This window comes from Ursus americanus, chromosome 3 (assembly GCF_024610735.1).
Source record: "Ursus americanus isolate L20-20 chromosome 3, mUrsAme1.1.p, whole genome shotgun sequence".
Taxonomy (NCBI): Eukaryota; Metazoa; Chordata; class Mammalia; order Carnivora; family Ursidae; genus Ursus; species Ursus americanus.
In genome coordinates this window covers 2,123,042-2,140,557 of record NC_142129.1, presented here as the reverse complement: position 1 = coordinate 2,140,557, position 17,516 = coordinate 2,123,042, and the positions used below count along the sequence as shown (strand labels likewise).

Sequence of the window (17,516 nt, the reverse complement as noted above, 5' to 3'; positions counted from 1 at the left end):
AAAATGTTATTTATAAGTAATTGCTTATAAAATTTTAAGTGAAATGTTTTTCTTCAGGCATGCCTCCAGGCTTTTGAAAAGTTCGCAAATAAAAAAACCTGCCCTCTCTGTAGGAGGAACCAGTATCAAACCAGAGTGATTCACGACGGAGCCCGGCTATTCAAAATAAAGTGTGCGACGAGGTAGGAAGGGTCCCCTCACCCATGGACACACCCTGCTGCAGCGCCAGCTGCGATGACTCATTTTAAAGCAAGGAGGGATTCTGCCTTGGCCCTTGCCTCCCCAGGGCCTTACCCTGTTCTGAAGTACCTGTTAAGGCCATTCTGAGTGAGTCACTTCAAACATCTGTGTTCTAGGATCCAAGCTTGCTGGAGGGGACACATGGTCAGGAAGTGGTACCAAGACCTGAGGAGAAAGGTACCTCCCAAAGATGCCAAGATGAGAAGAAAATTCTTTGAAGAAAAGGTAGGTCGAGATCCTTGAATCTCCAGGTAGTCTGTGCCCACCAGTGATTCACTGGGGTCAGGGAGGCCCACAGAGGCAGTGAAGCCCGGAAACTCACTTCATTTGTAGGCTTTGTACAAACTCTTGAGATGCGCTGAAAACCCCATTCAACATAAACTGGCTTTCCACCCCAGGTGGTAAAATACACCTACATTTTCTTTTCTAGCTAAATCATAAAATTCATAAAAGTGGAAGAAGGTTAAATTCAAAACAAATTTGGTTTGGCCATTTCGTGACACTAGCTTAAATAATCTCTTCAGATAAAGGAATGGATAAAGCTTAAGTTTTTCACATCCCCTGAACGGCATGTTGAAAAAATTTTATTTATAAAAATAAAGCTCCCACTGTGCTACAGTTTCACCAAGTGTCTCCTTGGGCCTCATGAGGTCACCAAAATGTGAGTTTCAGAAATATAATAACCTCAGTTTCTACCCTTTCTTTAAGCCATTTTTTAGCTTTTATGTTTACTTCTTGCCTTACCAATTTCCATCACTGTACCCCATCCAAAAAGGGCAGGCATGGTAGACCGGAAGGAGGCAGCGGAGCCGGGGCTCCGGCCTCAGTCCTGCCTCATCGGCTGGTGGCTCCAGGTGAAGCCTCCATCTCCTCACGTGTAACAGGACAGTAATGCCCTCGACCCTGCAGGGCTGCTCTGACACTAGAGCACAGCAGGCACGTGAGAATGCACGGCCGTCATACATGTTAGGATGCTGTCTGAGCTCATCTTTATGGTAACTACCTTCGGATTTCATCATAGTCCATATTGTTCTTGGCAGCATTCTATGACAGAACAGTGTTCTGACATCATGTGGGCTTTAAATCACGAAGATAAAACTCACAGTTGCACTTTCCTGTAATCATTATTTATGGTAGGGTCCCTTACACATTTATTTAGATCTTCCCTACACTTAACTTGATTTTTGAGCCTGCACTCCCGTTTGGAAAACGAGTGATAGAGGATTACTCTTGACTGTATAAAAAGATCCCTTTTCTCTCCCTAACTGTTAAGTCCTTCAGCATGTGAAGCCTAAGTGACCTCAGTCCTGTGCTTTGGGGGAAGAGGCTGATGTTCACTGTATGCTTCATGGTTTTATCAGACTCCTAATCTGACCTTCTCTGTGCATCTTGTAACCTCGCCATCCTTGTTTGTGCCCTGGGTGAGGGGCTTCTTGACAGTGCCCAGGACTGTGTAGGGATCCTGAAACTAAGCACATTTAGGCTCGACTCTCAAACAGGATGACACCAGATTTTCCCAGTACCCTTCCTGATCACTCAAGCAGTTGGTCCAAGCAATGTAGTCACCAGTGTGTGCAAGAGAAAATCAGGATCTTGGCTGATTGTGATGTCATTAAATCTCAGATTTAATCAAGAAAATACACTTCTCTGCCCTCAAGAGTAGGACAACATTCAATGCAATATATGGATAAATAACCCTAAAATCCTATGTATCTTGAAGACGAGAAGACTGAACTGCTGGTGGAGAGATGAGCCTGTACAGCAAGGGCAGCCTGAGCATTGGGCGGAGAAGCCGCATGTGCTGCCCTGCCCTGCACTGCACCAGGAGGGGTCCGCTCCAGCTGACACCAGCACGGGGCGGCTCCGGGACATGGGCAGCGCCTACAGCAGCGCCTACTGGTCACTGAGGTAGAGGCAGGCGGGGGGAGCTCAGAGGCTATGGAGAGAGAATCTGCCATTCTACATGTGAATAAGAAAAGCTGTATTTTCTGAGCCATTCATGCACCTTATGGCATGAATTAGGGAGCAAAGGATATTTAAGGAAAGGGGACAGAGTCCTAGTGAAAGCCCCTCTTCCCGTTTCTGCGTGTGGGGAGGACAGGAGAAAAACTTTGCTTTGTTCGCCACCACCCACTTGACAGAAGAAACAGCAAATCGGCTAAAACCCCTGAGAACTTACTGGGAATGTGTGCCACCTTCATCTTTCTTGACAGTGAGCCTTTGCTCTAACTACTTACAATGCGGTGTGCTGACCTCCTTTCTCCATCTCCACTCCTCTGACCTTTGTATCTGGTTTTAAAAGGTCCTTGTCTGTAGACCAAGATAATGAATTCAACCTAACCTGGAGTCTTCAGTTCTGTTCCCCACAGTGAACCTGTCTTTTGGGCAGTTTATCACTTCCTCAGCAACATCTTCCCTCTCCATCAGAGACTGGTGGTCTCTTGAGGGGTCACTCATGCTCAAGTCAGTGAGTGACTGTGTCCACGGCAAGTTTTCATCCTTCTCATACGTCCTCCTCTGGCTTTCCTCTATTCTGTGTTCTGTCAGCAATTCTAATATATTATTACTCTTAGTAATTCTAATGTAATACTGTTTTGGCTTTCAAATCAGAAATTGTTGATTTTTTTCTCTTACAAAATTTTAATTACAGATGATAGTCTTCTACCTATGTGTATAAATATTTTTTCATTTGCATACATCATCTTATTATAATTTTTGAAAATATAGGCTACACTCTGCTTTTACATAAAGCAGAGTTATGAGGCTCGACTGACTATATATCTATACACAAAACACAAATGCACACACACATGCTTGCAAAAGACACACACTGTAATTCAGATCATTATTCCCCAAAAGTATTGATTTAGTATTATACTCAATTTGTTGCACAAATAGGCATTTTATAATTGCTTCAGCTATCTATTTTTTTAATTAACTCTATAATCCTCAGCTCTCTCTGCTAGTTCCCTAAATGTTCTCTTCAATTTCATCATTCCTCACTCTACTCACTTATCCCATTTGGCCATAAACATTGTCATCTATAAGCCCAAACTTCATTTTATTTTTTTTAATCCAGTTAGTTAACATACAGTGTAATATTAGTCTCCGGTATACAATTTAGTGATTCAGCACGTCCATACACCACCCAGTGCTCATCACAACCAGTGCCCTCTTTAATCCCCATCACCTATTTAACCCGTGCCCCCACCGACCTCCCCTCTAGTAACCGTCAGTTTGTTCTCTAGAGGGAAGAGAGTTCTTGGTTTGCATCACTCTCTTTTTTCCCCTTTGTTCATTTGTTTTGCTTCTTAAATTCCACATATGAGTGAGATCATATGGTATTTGTCTTTCTCTGACTGACTTATGTCACTTAGCATTGTACTCTCTAGCTCCATCCATGTCACTGCAAATGGCAAGATTTCATTTTGATGGCTGAGTAATATTCCACTGTATGTATACACCACATCTTTCTCCGTTCATCAGTCAATGGACACTTGGGCTGCATCCATAGTTTAGGTATTGTAAATGATGCTGCTATAAACACAAGGGTGCATGTATCCCTTTGAATGAGTGTTTTTGTATTTTGGGGGTAAATACCCAGTAGTGGGATTACTGGGTCATAGGGTAACTGTAGTGTTGACTGTTTCCTTCACTATGCAGAAGCTTTTTATTTTGACATAGTCCCAACAGTTTATCTTTGCTTTTGTTTCTTCAGGAAACATATCTAGAAAAAGTTGCTATGGCCAACATCAGAGAAATTACTGCCTGAATTCTCTTTAAGGATTTTTATGGTGTCAGGTCTCACATTTAGGTCTTTAATCAATTTTGAATTTATTTTTGTGTATGGTGTAAGAAAATGGACCAGTTTCATCCTTCTGCATGTTGCTGTCCAGTTTTCCCAACACCATTTGTTGAAGAGACTTGTCTTTTTTCCATTGGATATTCTTTCCTGCTTTATTAAAGATTAACTGACCGTATAATTGTGGGCTTATTTCTGGGTTTTCTATTCTGTTCCATTGATCTACGTGTCTGTTTTTGTGCCAGTACCATATTGTTTTGATCACTACAGCTTTGTAATATAACTTGAAGTCTAGAATCGTGATGCCTCCAGCTTTGCTCTTCTTTTTCAAAATTGCTTTGGCTATTCAGGGTCTTTTGTGGTTCCACACAAATTTTGGGATTGCCAAACCTCATTTTAAATAAATGAAGACAGGGGCACCTGTGTGGCTCAGTTGGTTAAACACCTGACTCTTGAGTTCAGCTCAAGTCATGATCTCAGGGTCATAAGATCAAACCTCACACTGGGCTCCATGCTGGATGTAGAGCTTGCTTAAGATTCTCTTTCTCCCTCTCCCTCTGCCCCTCCCACCCTCCCACTTTTGCTCTAAATACATAAATAAATAAAGACAGCATTTACTGTCAGATAGTATATTAGTAGGTACATACTCTTATCATTGTTCCTGGTTGCCTATACGGGTACATGCCTTACACAGTTGTCTGCCCTTATCCCTGGGAGATGGGTTCCAAGATCCCCAGCCGATGCCTGAAACCGCAGATGTACCGAACCCTACATATACTACATCTTTTCCTATACATACATACCGTATAAAGTTCAATTTATAAATTAGGCACAGTAGGAAAGGAACAACAACAAATAATAAAATAGGACTATTATAACAATATACTATAATAAAAGTTATATGACTCTGGACTCTCTCTCTCTCAATATATCTTACTGTCCTGCACTCACCCTTCTTGTGATGACCTGAGATGACGAAATGCCCCCAAGACGAGATGAAGGGAAGTGAGTGACACAGGCATGTGACTTAGCATTAGGCTATACTGACCTTCTGACAGTGCATCAGGGGAGGGTCATCTTCTCCAGGACCATGGTTGGCAATAGGTAACCAAAACTGTAAAAAGCAAGACTGCAGGGAAGGGGACAGCTGTGTCTGAATGTCTATGTGGTCAGAGCCCAGAGGCTATCCTTTCTTACACACACCACTTCTTAGTCATTTACTGAATGGCTCTTACAATTTAATGAGTTTTTCCTACCTATTTAAAACTCTCCTGCTCACCTATTGGCATGGTCTAGGAAATGTTAATCTATAATTTTAATTTATAATTTTAAATGCCAATGTGTTTTAATGAAATCTGAAAATTACTGAACTATTGAATTTCACATTACCCAGGATTATATAGATGCATCCAGACCATGTGGATATATATACACAAGTGATAGTTTGCGGAGAACTTATATCGATAAATTAAATTACTATAAACTACTGGGTGAAAGGTTGTTGAGGAATAGGATATTCACACAGTCTCAAAGTATCGACCCACAGATTACGTATAATTTACAAAGAGTATGAGAAGTCTTTACATTGGAAAGGTCTGACAGACATCTCAACCCAACAAAAGAAAGTACCAATAACTGGACAAGTTGACACCATGTGCTAATATGCACAGAGTGCACTAGAACAAAACATCACCTTTGCACTTTCATGCCAAAAATGCTTAACCTGAACCCAGTCAAGAAAGCATGTGATCAGGTAAATCCAAAATGAGGAATATCCTGTAAAACAGCTTGTTTGGACTATAAAATGTCACTGTCATAAAGACAAAAGAAATGGCTGAGGGATGTTCTAGAATAAAGAAGTCTGCGAACTATAAAATTAAGATGTACTGACAGGTCTTTGGTTGGATCCTGGATCAAACTAAAACAAAAACGTGTAATAATCGGGATATTTGGGAATGCAAATATGGATCGTTATTATGATGGTGGTATGTCAATGTTAAATCTCTTCAGTGCATTACCAGTATTGTTGCTGTTGGGTATGGTGTTCTGGTTCTTGGGAGGTACATGCAGAAGGACTTAGGTAGGGGTGGTGTGTGGTGATGTTTACAGCTAACCCTTAAAGAGGTCACACACTCAGACATAAGTACACACATACAGAAAAGATAATACACTGTAGCAAAATATTAGCAATTAAGACATAAGGATAAACTCCAGCAGTGTTGCACTAGGATGCACAGTTTCTAAATCCAAGGCAGTGCACTGGGAATCGGAAGGAAAGGGAGGATGGGAAAAGAAAGAGAGAGGGTATACACAAAAATAGGTTTCACAACTTATACCAAAATATACTCTGTATGGAACAAAGAGTTAAACAGGAAAATGGAAACAATGCATTTAGAAGAAAGCATTATAAATTTATGATCTGGGAGTGGGGAAGACCTTTCTAGTAGGATTTTAAAACCACACACACAAACACAGACACACACACACACACACACACACCATAAAGGAACTGACTGCTAACTACATACACTTACGGATAGGGAGAAAAATTAAGACCGATGACAAATCAAGCAAACATATGTGCAATTCAAAGGACCAGGAGCAAACTTCCTTAGTACGCGACAAGCAGTTACAGAAGGAGGACTACAGATGTGTGGTTACTATATAAAAAGATGTTCAACCTGACTCATAATTTTAAAAAACTAAACAAAAATAAGAACCTGTTTCACTTATTAGATTGGCAAGAATTGAAAAATGTGATGATAATTATCTAGTATTGATGAGAATGAGGGGGAAATGGACATTCTTCCAAGCCATTGGTAGGACAAGGAACGTATATCCTTCTGGCTGACACTTCTCTGAGCCCTCCTCTAGAAGTCACCCTACAGATATCCATGTTCGCTTAGATGTATCCATGACTAGGTTCACTACAGCAATGACTATAAAAGAGAAAGAACCATAAACAGCCAAAGAGTCCGCCACCAAGGAAAATCCACACAGTGATTACTACACAGCAACTATAAAGACCAAGGTAGACCTACATGTGGGGCAGTAAAAGATTTCCCAGAAAGGGCAACAAGAAAGAATAATAAGTAGAAAAGGTAGGATGGTAGGGTTAAAATATAACAATAATTACAGCAAACATGATTGAATTTCCCATTAAATATCAAACTGGAATTACACTGAAAAAAATCCACTAATAGCTGCTTATGAGAGACATATTTGAATCAAATGAAATAAAAATGCCCTATATAAAGGCATGTTCAAAAATAAATGAGGCAAATGCAAAAAAAGAAATATAATGGAAAATTACAGGGCACCTGGGTGGCTCAGTCAGTTAAACATCTGCCTTTGGCTCAAGTCAGGATCCCAGGGTCCAGGGATTGAGCCTCAAGTCAGGCTTCCTGCTCAGCGGGGAGTCTGTTTCTCCCTCTCCCTCTTCCCCTCCCCCCTGTTCATGTTCTCTCTCTCTCTCAAATAAGATCTTTAAAAAAAAAAAAAAAAGGCAGGGGCGCCTGGGTGGTGCAGTCGTTAAAGCGTCTGCCTTCGGCTCAGGGCGTGATCCCGGCGTTCCCGGATCGAGTCCCACATCGGGCTCCTCCGCTGTGAGCCTGCTTCTTCTCTCCCACTCCCCCTGCTGTGTTCCCTCTCTCGCTGGCTGTCTCTCCGTCACATAAATAAATAAAATCTTAAAAAAAAAAAAAAAAAGGCAAAAGCCATAAAAAATAGAAAATCAATAAAATAAATGAATATTAAACTGCATCTGGAAATTCAGAGTCTAAATTACACACTGTCCTGGCACTCACGACAGTGAGCACACTAGTATTCTATGGTATATAGCTAATGCTATACTTAGAGGCAATTAGTGTTAAGCACATTTATTACTAAACAAGAAAAATGAAAAATAATGAACTAACCAGTCCAGTCAGAAAGCTATTTGAACACTAAAGAATTTTTAAATGTAGGAAGTAGAAAGTATAAAGATAAAAGAAGTAATTTATTAGGAAAAAAGTAAAACCAGTAAGTGAAGCCAATAGCTGGTATTTGGGGAAAGAGAAACCAGAAATGAATATCTCAACAGTGTTTAAAAACTAACAAGTACAAGGTAAAGTCTCACCAGGGTTAAAACAGATAAAACAGAATGCAGACACAGAGAATGGGAGGCATAACCATATATGTGGAAATCATTTTAAAATGATAAAAGACTTGTATGCAAATTCATGCTCTTAAATCTGAAATTGTAATTAAAATTACCTCCTATCAAAATAGGAAACACAGAAAGAAATATATAAAAATGACTGAGAAAATTATATTAAATCATCTCAATCTTTACTGAAAATACACTAAATTAAACAGCCATTCCTAATAATGACAGCAATCTCGAGCTAAGTGACATTTCCTTATCACAGTAAAGGCCATACATCAGAAACTAAAAACATATTTTTTAGGTAGTGAAACCCTAAAGATGCAAAATAGGTTACCCACTATCATCACACTTTGGCCAATCCTTCCAAAGCAATAATACAAGAAAATAAAATACAACATGTGTGTGTTTGGATGTATTATATAGTACATAGTACATATATTATCTATACATATGGATTTAAATTCAATAAAATCATTTGAAAAGTTATTAGAACTATTAGAAAATGTTCAAATTCAAATTAAATATGCAATAATTATTTCCTATAGAGCTACAAGAATCAGATACAAAGTGCAATGGATAAGGATAGTTAACACCTAAAAATAAACTTAACACGGAATGTACAAATACTGACCAGAAATAAAATATTTTCTGGGGGTGACATTAGCAACATGGCCAAATAAAATGTTCCTCACTCATATCCACCCCCCCCTTCAGCAACAACAGTCTGGCATCCAACCACAGGTAAGAGTGCCTCTGTGGGAACTGTGGGATCCAGCACCATAGAGCAAGGGACCCAGAAGGAGTCTCACCCACCCATGTGTCCAGTAATAGGGATACACACCTTGGTTCCTGTGGACCCTGAAGTGGCCCATGAACCTTCTCTAGCCCCTCTTGGCCACAGTCTGTGAGCCCCTGGAGAGCACCACCTCAGACAATTACCCACATATAAGAGGACTTTTGTTAAGTCCAGGTTTCCAAAGGAAAAGCTCCACAACGCCCACGGGAATGCTTTGGAGAGGGTCAGAGGAGGAGTTACACTTTACCCATGTCACCCCTCCCTCAAGGAGACACAGCTCAGGGCCAAGAGAGATCTTCTTGCCCATGATTTCTCCTGCAGGGGAACATGAGAGCATGTGAGTGAGCACCCAGCTTCTTCGGCTGTGTGGGACACATCCTTCCATCAGAGTACTGAGTCACAAGCTGCATGACTGGAGGAGGGAAGAGGCTGGAAGAGCAGTAGACAGACTCTCTGAGGGCATGAAAAAGACAAGGATCCTACTGACTGTTGCAGCCTCCATCAAGAAGCCCCACTGGGGGTGCCTCATCTGCAGATCCCCCCACAAGGCCTTCAGTGCTACATGTGCCTCACCTACACCCTGTGGCTGGCTTCCTTTCACACTCCTGATGGTGAGAGCAATCTCAGGCAGATGGCTAGTAAGCACATGCAGAAAGCCAGCCTGAATCTGTGGGCCAGGGAGAGACCACAGACTCGAACTTTTACATCACCCTTGGGAAAGCCAAAGGGAGGCCATCAGCACCTTGCCTGACATGATGCAGAATCCAGAGAAGGCATACAAGCATAAGAATTCTGCCACAAGAGGGAGCAAGATGTGGAGCAGGTGTACCCACACAAGGTCGGAGAAAGCCTCAGAATCCATAGCAGGGCTGACAGGTCTCCCCTGACTCCAGTCAGTAAAGACATAGGAGGCAACTGCTACTTTGGTTTGATGAGAGCAACACAGGACTGGAAGAAACATGAAAATCAGGGAGACATGACACCACCAAAGGATCTCAGCAACCTTCCAGTAACCAACCAAAGACGTGGAGAGCTACAAGTTACCTGGTAAAGAATTTGAAACAGGTGTTTGAAAGAAGCTCAATGAGGTGCAAGAAAACACAAAAGGAGCATCTGATGGAATCAGGAAAACAATACATGAACAAAATGACAAGCTCAACAGAGAGAAATAACAAAGAACCAAAGAAGTTCTGGAGCTAAAGGACAGAGATAGTAGCACTATGAGAATGGATCAAGCAGAAGGAAGAACCTGTGAATTAGAAGAAAGGAATTTTGAAATTATCAAGTCAGAGGAAAACAAAGAAAAAAAAGGAATTAAAAAGAGTGAAGAAAGCATATGTGACCTTTGTGATACCATCTGAGGAAACAACCTGTGAGTTATGAGAATCTCAGAGGAGAGAGTAAGGGTTTTAGAAACCTTGTCAAAAGAAATAATGGCTGAGAACTTCCCAAATCAGTGAGAGATTTGGGTAGCCAAGGTTATGAAGCTCAGAGTCACCAAAGTCACTTTAAAGAGATCTTCCCTGGAGAGCCTGGGTGGCTCAGTTGGTTAAGCATCTGCCTTCGGCTAGGGTCATGATATTGGGGTCCTGGGATTGAGCCTCAGGTCGGGTTCCCTGCTTAGCGGGGAGCCTGCTTCTCCTTCTTCCTCTGCTCCTCCCCCATACTTGTGTGCTCTTGCGCTCTCTCAAATAAATCAACAAAATCTTTTAAAAATAGAAATCTTCCCCCAGATATGTTACAATAAAACTCAAAAACCAAAGAATCTTAAAAGCAGCAAGAGAAAAAAAAAATTCCATACCCCCAGGGGAACACCCATAAGGCCATCTGCAGATTTCTCAGCAGAGACCTTGCAGACCAGGAGAGAGTGGGACAAAATATTCAGAGTGCTGAAAGGAAAAACTTCAACCAACAACACTCTCACTCTCTCTGGCAAAGGTATGCTTCAGAAATGAAGGACATTTAAAGATGTTCCCAGATAAACACAACTGAGGGAGGTCATCACCACTAGGCCTGCCTTACAAGAATGCGAAAAGCTCTTCCTCAAGCTGAGATGAAAGGATGCTAATTAGTAACATGAAAATATATGACGATAAACAACACATTAGTGAAAGTAAGTATGTAGGCAAATTCGGATTCCACTAACACTGTAATATGATGAACTCCGTATATAGTTTAAAGGACAAAAGTATTAAAAATAAGTACAGCTACCCCAATTTGTTAGTGAATGTACACTATAAAAAGGTAAACTGTGGGGCACCTGGGTGGGTCAGTCAATTGGGTATCCAGCTCTTGATTTCGGCTCTGGTCTTGATCTCAGAGTCATGAGATCAAGTCCTGCATCAGGCTCCGAGCTCAGTGGGAAGTCTGATTGACACTCTCTCCCTCTGTCCCTCCCCCTGCTCGCACTTGCTCGCACACACTCTCTCTCTCTCTCAAATAAATAAAATCTAACAAAAAAAAACAAAAAACAGAAACAAAAAAACACAAGCTTGCCAATAATATGAAGCTTGAAAATCTAGCATAGGCTGAGATATTTGAAATAAAGATACAACTCTTGGTCTTGGGTTCTCATCACCATCCAGCCGGGGTCAGAACTAAACATGCGCACTCAAGTCCAGCTGCAGGAGAAGCAGTGTGTGTAGCTCTCCTAGTAATCCACCTTTTAAAAAACCAAATAAATTCCAAAGCCAGAATGAACAATGACTTTATCAAGGCTCCTCTGGGTGGGAGCCTAGCTTTGCAACATAGTGACATTCCAGAAATGCTGGGTTTTCCTCCAGAAGTTTGCCTCGCAACTCTGCCTTCTGACACCTGTGCTTTTCATGTGCCTGTCCACCCGCCACCCTCCCCACCATCTAAATGCGCATGGAACTGTACATCAGCAAACGGTTAGACGTCTAATGTTTGAATTTTAGAAACTGGAAAGTTTACAAAGCAAAATGTGCAGTAACAATATGCTACCTTCAGGGGAAAAGTCTATAATTAATAGGAAAGAAAGGCAAAGAGGAAGAAGAGTGTGATATTTTTAGGCATAATAAACTAGGAGGCGCTTGCTTTGTGTAGAGCTTCAAGATCTCACCAAGATGGACATGTTTTTAATACTGTAGATTAGATTAGCTCACGTCATTCTGTTTTTATAAACTGACCTCTCTTTCTTGGAACAGAACTCTAGCCTTGCCTCTTCCTTCCTCTGTTACAGGGGGATTAATGAAGTCTCTTACTTTAGTTTCCACGCACCTATTGGATGTTAGCTAATTAATAAAATACAGAGGTCATCTTTCTACAAATAGTAATGCTTCCATACACTGAGAATTTCTTTTTGCAGGTGTGTCTTGCTTTAAAATATCATTGGCACATTCCTAACAAACTGAACCAGAACAAAGTGATGTCGTGTTATAATGTGGGTTCTTTTAAATAGATTACAGTCCTGTGTAGAGAACTGATCAGATGTTGGATTTTGTCCCTGAGAGTGTCAGAGAATTCAGCTGGAGTCAGCAGTGCCTTTGTGAGAGCGGGCCCTGGGGCTGTCCGGGATGGCACAGCAGTCCTGGGGCAATCTCACAACATGTCTCGGTGAACTCCAACGAGAGCTGCCCGGAGAGGTCAGGAAAGCTGCTGTGCTCATACCTGTCACCCATGTGTACCGAAAGCCCGAGTGTTGCCCACAATGCAGTGCTTGATCCTTGAATGCCTTTGATCCTTATCTAGAAATTCTGCTAGCATATGTCATATAATTGAGGAACGGTCTTTTATTGCTGCAATTAAAACTTTTCAAATGCATTATACTATCTCCACCGAGCTAAAAGTCCTGACCATTGTTTGAAAAGTAAGGTTAGTGATTTGTCAGATGCTGTGGTTGACCTGAGGGGCTGCCTGCGCCCACACCCACCTACATGAGATTTCTCCTACTTTTTTCATTGACATCTCACCAAACAGCATAATGGTCTTAAAGTTTGTTTAGTCCTTTGACTTCCTTTATCACATAGAGATGGCAAACATTCTGTTGCTAACTTGAAGTGGCTCCAAGCAGCAAGACTGGGAGGATATTAAACCAGTAAAAGCTTATCAACTGATTCATTGATATGCTGTAAATTCCAGGCTTTTCATTTTGCTTTTGAGGGTGGTCATAAGTCAACACATTAGTAAGCAATTTGCTGACATCCAGACGGATCACTTAGAGAGGCCTCCCGGGCAGACAAAGTTCACCTGGGTACTTTTGTTAGTATATTTTTTTAATGCTTAGCCAGTATGTTACTAGTAAATGACCAGTAATTGCTTTACATATCAATAACCTAAATTCTTACTTATCAAATATCTGAAATATGAGACTTAAAAGGAAAAATAAATGAAGACATTCATTCTTTTTAAAACTGAATATTTTACACACTTTGTTTCTGTAGAATTAATAATATTAACCATTGGCTTTAAAACTAGAACTCAACTGTCTTTTTTTTCTTTTTTTTTTTTTTTGCCAGTTCTTGCCCTTTCAATTACTAAGGGCATCTGACCCAAATAACAGTAAGGAAATAAAGCAAGAAGGAGCTGAATACATTAGAACTTGAGATTTAAGAAATAGTTAATAATAGCTACACTGAGGACATAGCTTTGAATTGGCCACAGTAGGTGATCGATAAGTATATGTCGATCTAACTTTACAGATATCACCCTTGCTAACTTCTGAAGACGCGAAGCTACAAGAATATGGTCACGCCAGTTCACTTTTAGAAATCTGCTGTAAATATATACTGAAAGATTTTCAGTATATGTTTTAACAAGCTAATGTCAATGTTATGATTAAAAGCTAAACACCAATGCTTTGTTGAATCTTGATAGTTGGAAATAACTCAAAATCTTTCCTCATAGGCATTGTTCTTTTTTTTTAATCCCAAAAAGGATATTGTACTGCACTCCTTTAGAATTTGTACGTTGGGGCATATATGTGTCCTCATTTCTAATCTACCACAAACTTAAAATCAAGATTTTTTTAATGAATGCTAAGGGCCTCAGCATGAATCAGGTGCTTCTCTGAATCTAAGGAACTCATTCGAGGAGATAAGAAATACACACAGGAAAAAGATAACAGCATCCAGCCAATGCTAAGTGCCCAGGGAAGGGGCCACAAGTGCTCTGTGAGAGCTGAGAGAGCGAGCTCATCTGAGAGGAGCCCACGCACACTGGGCATACATGCAGTCTTCAGAAGCCATTGGTGCAGGGAAGTCACGGAAACCGGAAAACAGGACAGTTATTCATGGCACTCTGTAAGTGACTGGCCAGCTGGGAAATTCCTACAGGAAAGTAATGAGAGGAAAGGTTGGTGCAAGGCTGCAAGGCTGCAAGGGATCTCAGCCTCCAGACAGGCCCAAGATGAGGAGTCTGGGATCAAAGGAGAGGTGTCGAGGCCAGTGCTCCAAGAAGGCAACATAGGCATCAGAAGAGGGCTGGAGATAGCCCGGCTCCTCCTGCCACACAGGCCCCCGTGGCCTTCTCCTACCTGCTGCCTGTTGCAGCTGTCAGAGCCACCCCAACTCCACCCTGAGCCACCCCCAACTCTGAGCCCTCCGCTCAGCCCTCCTTGTTCCCACCCAGCCTTCCTGCAAGCTAGGAGGCCCCCTTGTTGAAGGTCACCTGGGTCCCCGTCTCGCACAGTGCAGTGCAACCACAGCTCAGCCATTCCCACACTGTTGTATCAATCCCGTTAATCATTCACCACGCACTGAATGGTAAAGTTATTTAGCTTAGATTGAATAAACTATGTTTTAATAGTCATTAACCACCATTACATATAAAAGGAATTATTACTTTTCTCATTTATGAAATGCTTTTAAAGTGCAACCAAGGAAGAAAGTATGATTTGTTAACAAATGTGAAAATGATATTATGTTTGTTAGGCAGAATAGATAGGAAAATACAAATTAAACTGTTCCAAGCCCCTTCCAGTGACTGATGCCTGCAGTTTTGCACTTGGCAAAACTTGTCCAGCTCCCTCTCTTCCCCCCCCAAATCCCTAGGGCCACCTCCTTGGTGGGGGGTCCCTGTCTGCTGCACCCGCCTTCCTGTGGGGGGGGGACGACAAACAACATGTGTTGTTAAGAATGTAAATTTCAAAAAGTAGTGAGAGTCATAAAAGTAGAAGAGATGCAGAGGACAGGGAGCAAAGTACAGCGCAAGGGGTTTTAGGGCAGGGAGGACTGCTGAGATGAAGGGGAGTGGCGGGAGGGGGGGCAGTGCAGACAGCAAACCAGAGGGACTTCGCAGACAGGGTGAGTGGCTCCAGAGGCCTGCACTGGGGGAGGTTCCCAAGTAGGGAGCGCAGGTGCAGGGTGGCCAGTAGCTGCTTGCACTCTTGTTGAGGTGAGAGCAGCAGGAGCTCCACCTGGGCACTCAGCAAAGGGCGGGCCTGAGAAAGAAGCCGGGACACAGGAACACTGCCCAGTGAACACTCAGGCCCTTGTTCAAAACCAAAACTTTCTTCTCTGGCCGTTCTCAGTCAGCCTGTCCCTCTTTCTCTCTCTCACTCTCTCTCTCTCTCAGTCAATCCTGGTGGTTTTTATCTGCTATTTAATGTTGTTCCAAGCAAAGAAAAAGTTTTAAAGTATTAGCATGAATTTTATGCTGTACAACAGTGCCAATTTTAAGAGAATCTAATTCATATGTGAAATCTCCAACATTACACAGTTTGCATCTCCTACCTCATACATGTGTATTTAACTCTTATGCAAAGAGATACAATGCTAAACAAAACTGAGTCTGAGCCCTCGGCTCACAGCAGGGAAGGGACTCTGGGTCTCCCCGTGCCTCCCTTTCCTTCTGTGTGGTCATCTCCTGTAGAAGTGCGCGCTGAGGAGAGGACATGAAGGGCTCCTCCGGGAGCCAGACTTTAGGAGGCAAAGGGGGCATGGGGATAGAGGTGGCAGCTTGATGCAGAAAGGCTACGAATTTTTCATATGGGAAGGAGATACACAGACTTAAAAAGCCCAAAGAACCTCAATATGATTTAAAAAGAAGGCGGCATATCTAGTGAAGCTGCAGATTTGCTGGAAGTAACAGCAGAAGCCAGAGGATGGAGGAGGACATATCAGCCAGCCTGGAATTCTCCACGTACCAAAGGAAAATTCCAGTCGGGAACAGAGGCAAGAGGTGCATGCCTGGCTCAGTCAGAGGAGCACACCAGTCCTGATCTCAGGGTCGTGAGTTCAAGGCCCACGCCGGGCACAGAGCCTACCAGGAGGAAAAAAAAAAAAAAAAAACAGAGGCAAAAGAAAGACAATTTCAGAGAAAAATGGGGAGAGTGCCACTAAAATGTCTTCACTAAGGGAAATTCTGAAAGATGCCTTTCACGAAGAAAGAAAATGATCCCAGATTCGCAGACTCAAGAAGGGGTGAAGTGCAAAGACAGTGGTGACGATGTGGATAAATCGCATGGCACGGACTCTGTAAAGCGACTACTAATGTCCTCCAGGATTGGAGGAGAGGAAGAGAGAGCCTGAGAACACGACAGGGACATACTCAGGAGAATATCCAGGCCAAGTGCTCCAAGATCCTTGCTTATGTGAGAGGAAGAAAATTCTGATTGATTTTCGACGTTAAGAATTTCAATATGCATTGCTGAGGCAACCACTAAAAGAACTGAAATGGAGTTTTAACCTTCAAATTAGTAGAGAGAAAACTAGGGAGAGAAATTTCCACTGAAGAAAAGAGCAGAGATCAAAGCAAAGTGACAGCGGGACAACTAGAGACACAGACAGGATCACACTGAGCCGTCTCCAGACCGGACGTGCAGGTGAGGACAAGCCCGGCCACAGGTCACTCGGAAGAGACTCTTATGCATGAAAAGAAGAATGAAGTGTGTATGACACATGCGTAGATACACACACACAAGCACGCACACACGCACGCACAGAACAAGACGGGGTGCTGACGTCAGACCAAACAGACGTGAAGCCAGGGCACCAGGGAGAAGGACACACAGAACACCCACCAGCAACTGTAGCACACGTGCTGTTTCAAAATACAAACAGACCCTTAAAAACACTGACCATAAAAATTCCCATCACACTGTAAAGAATTAAAATATGCAGAGCACGGTCTCTGACCACAGTGTACTTAAGCTAGAAATTTAAAATAATTTTTAAATAACTAGAAATATCTCACACATTTGGAAATTCAGAAAGAGTTCTAAATAACCTGTTGGTAAAAAAGACACAATAATGGAAACCAGAGAATATTTTGAACTGAATTAACAGCAAAATACATAACAAAACTTGGGGAATATGACTAAAGCAGTATTTGTTTCTTCTATACTAGGTATCTTTTGCAGAATCAAACATTTGAGTATAGAATTAGTTTATAATTCTCACATATTATAACATTTTCTGAGCATGTAGTTACTGTTTTGTTATATGACACCAATTAGCATTCAATTGGCACACTGAGCATTAAGACCCATCCTCCCCTGATTTACTCGCTGCACCTGCAAAACTGCAAGCCCGTGTTTTCCACAAGCACCGAAGTGCCTGCCATGGTCAGTG

The 17,516-nt window shown here is 42.0% G+C and overlaps 2 protein-coding genes across 3 annotated transcripts in view; one reads left to right on the top strand and one right to left on the bottom strand.

Annotated features, from left to right (window-relative positions):
* LMBR1 (limb development membrane protein 1) overlaps positions 1-17,516 on the bottom strand; it is a 220,603-nt gene that overhangs the window by 16,069 nt on the left and 187,018 nt on the right. The window lies entirely within an intron of this gene.
* RNF32 (ring finger protein 32) overlaps positions 1-17,516 on the top strand; it is a 40,618-nt gene that overhangs the window by 16,126 nt on the left and 6,976 nt on the right. The window contains exons 6-7 of the mRNA XM_045792231.2: positions 58-182; positions 357-465. Coding sequence (XP_045648187.2) covers positions 58-182; positions 357-465 — 234 coding nt within the window. The remainder of the gene's footprint in view (positions 1-57; positions 183-356; positions 466-17,516) is intronic.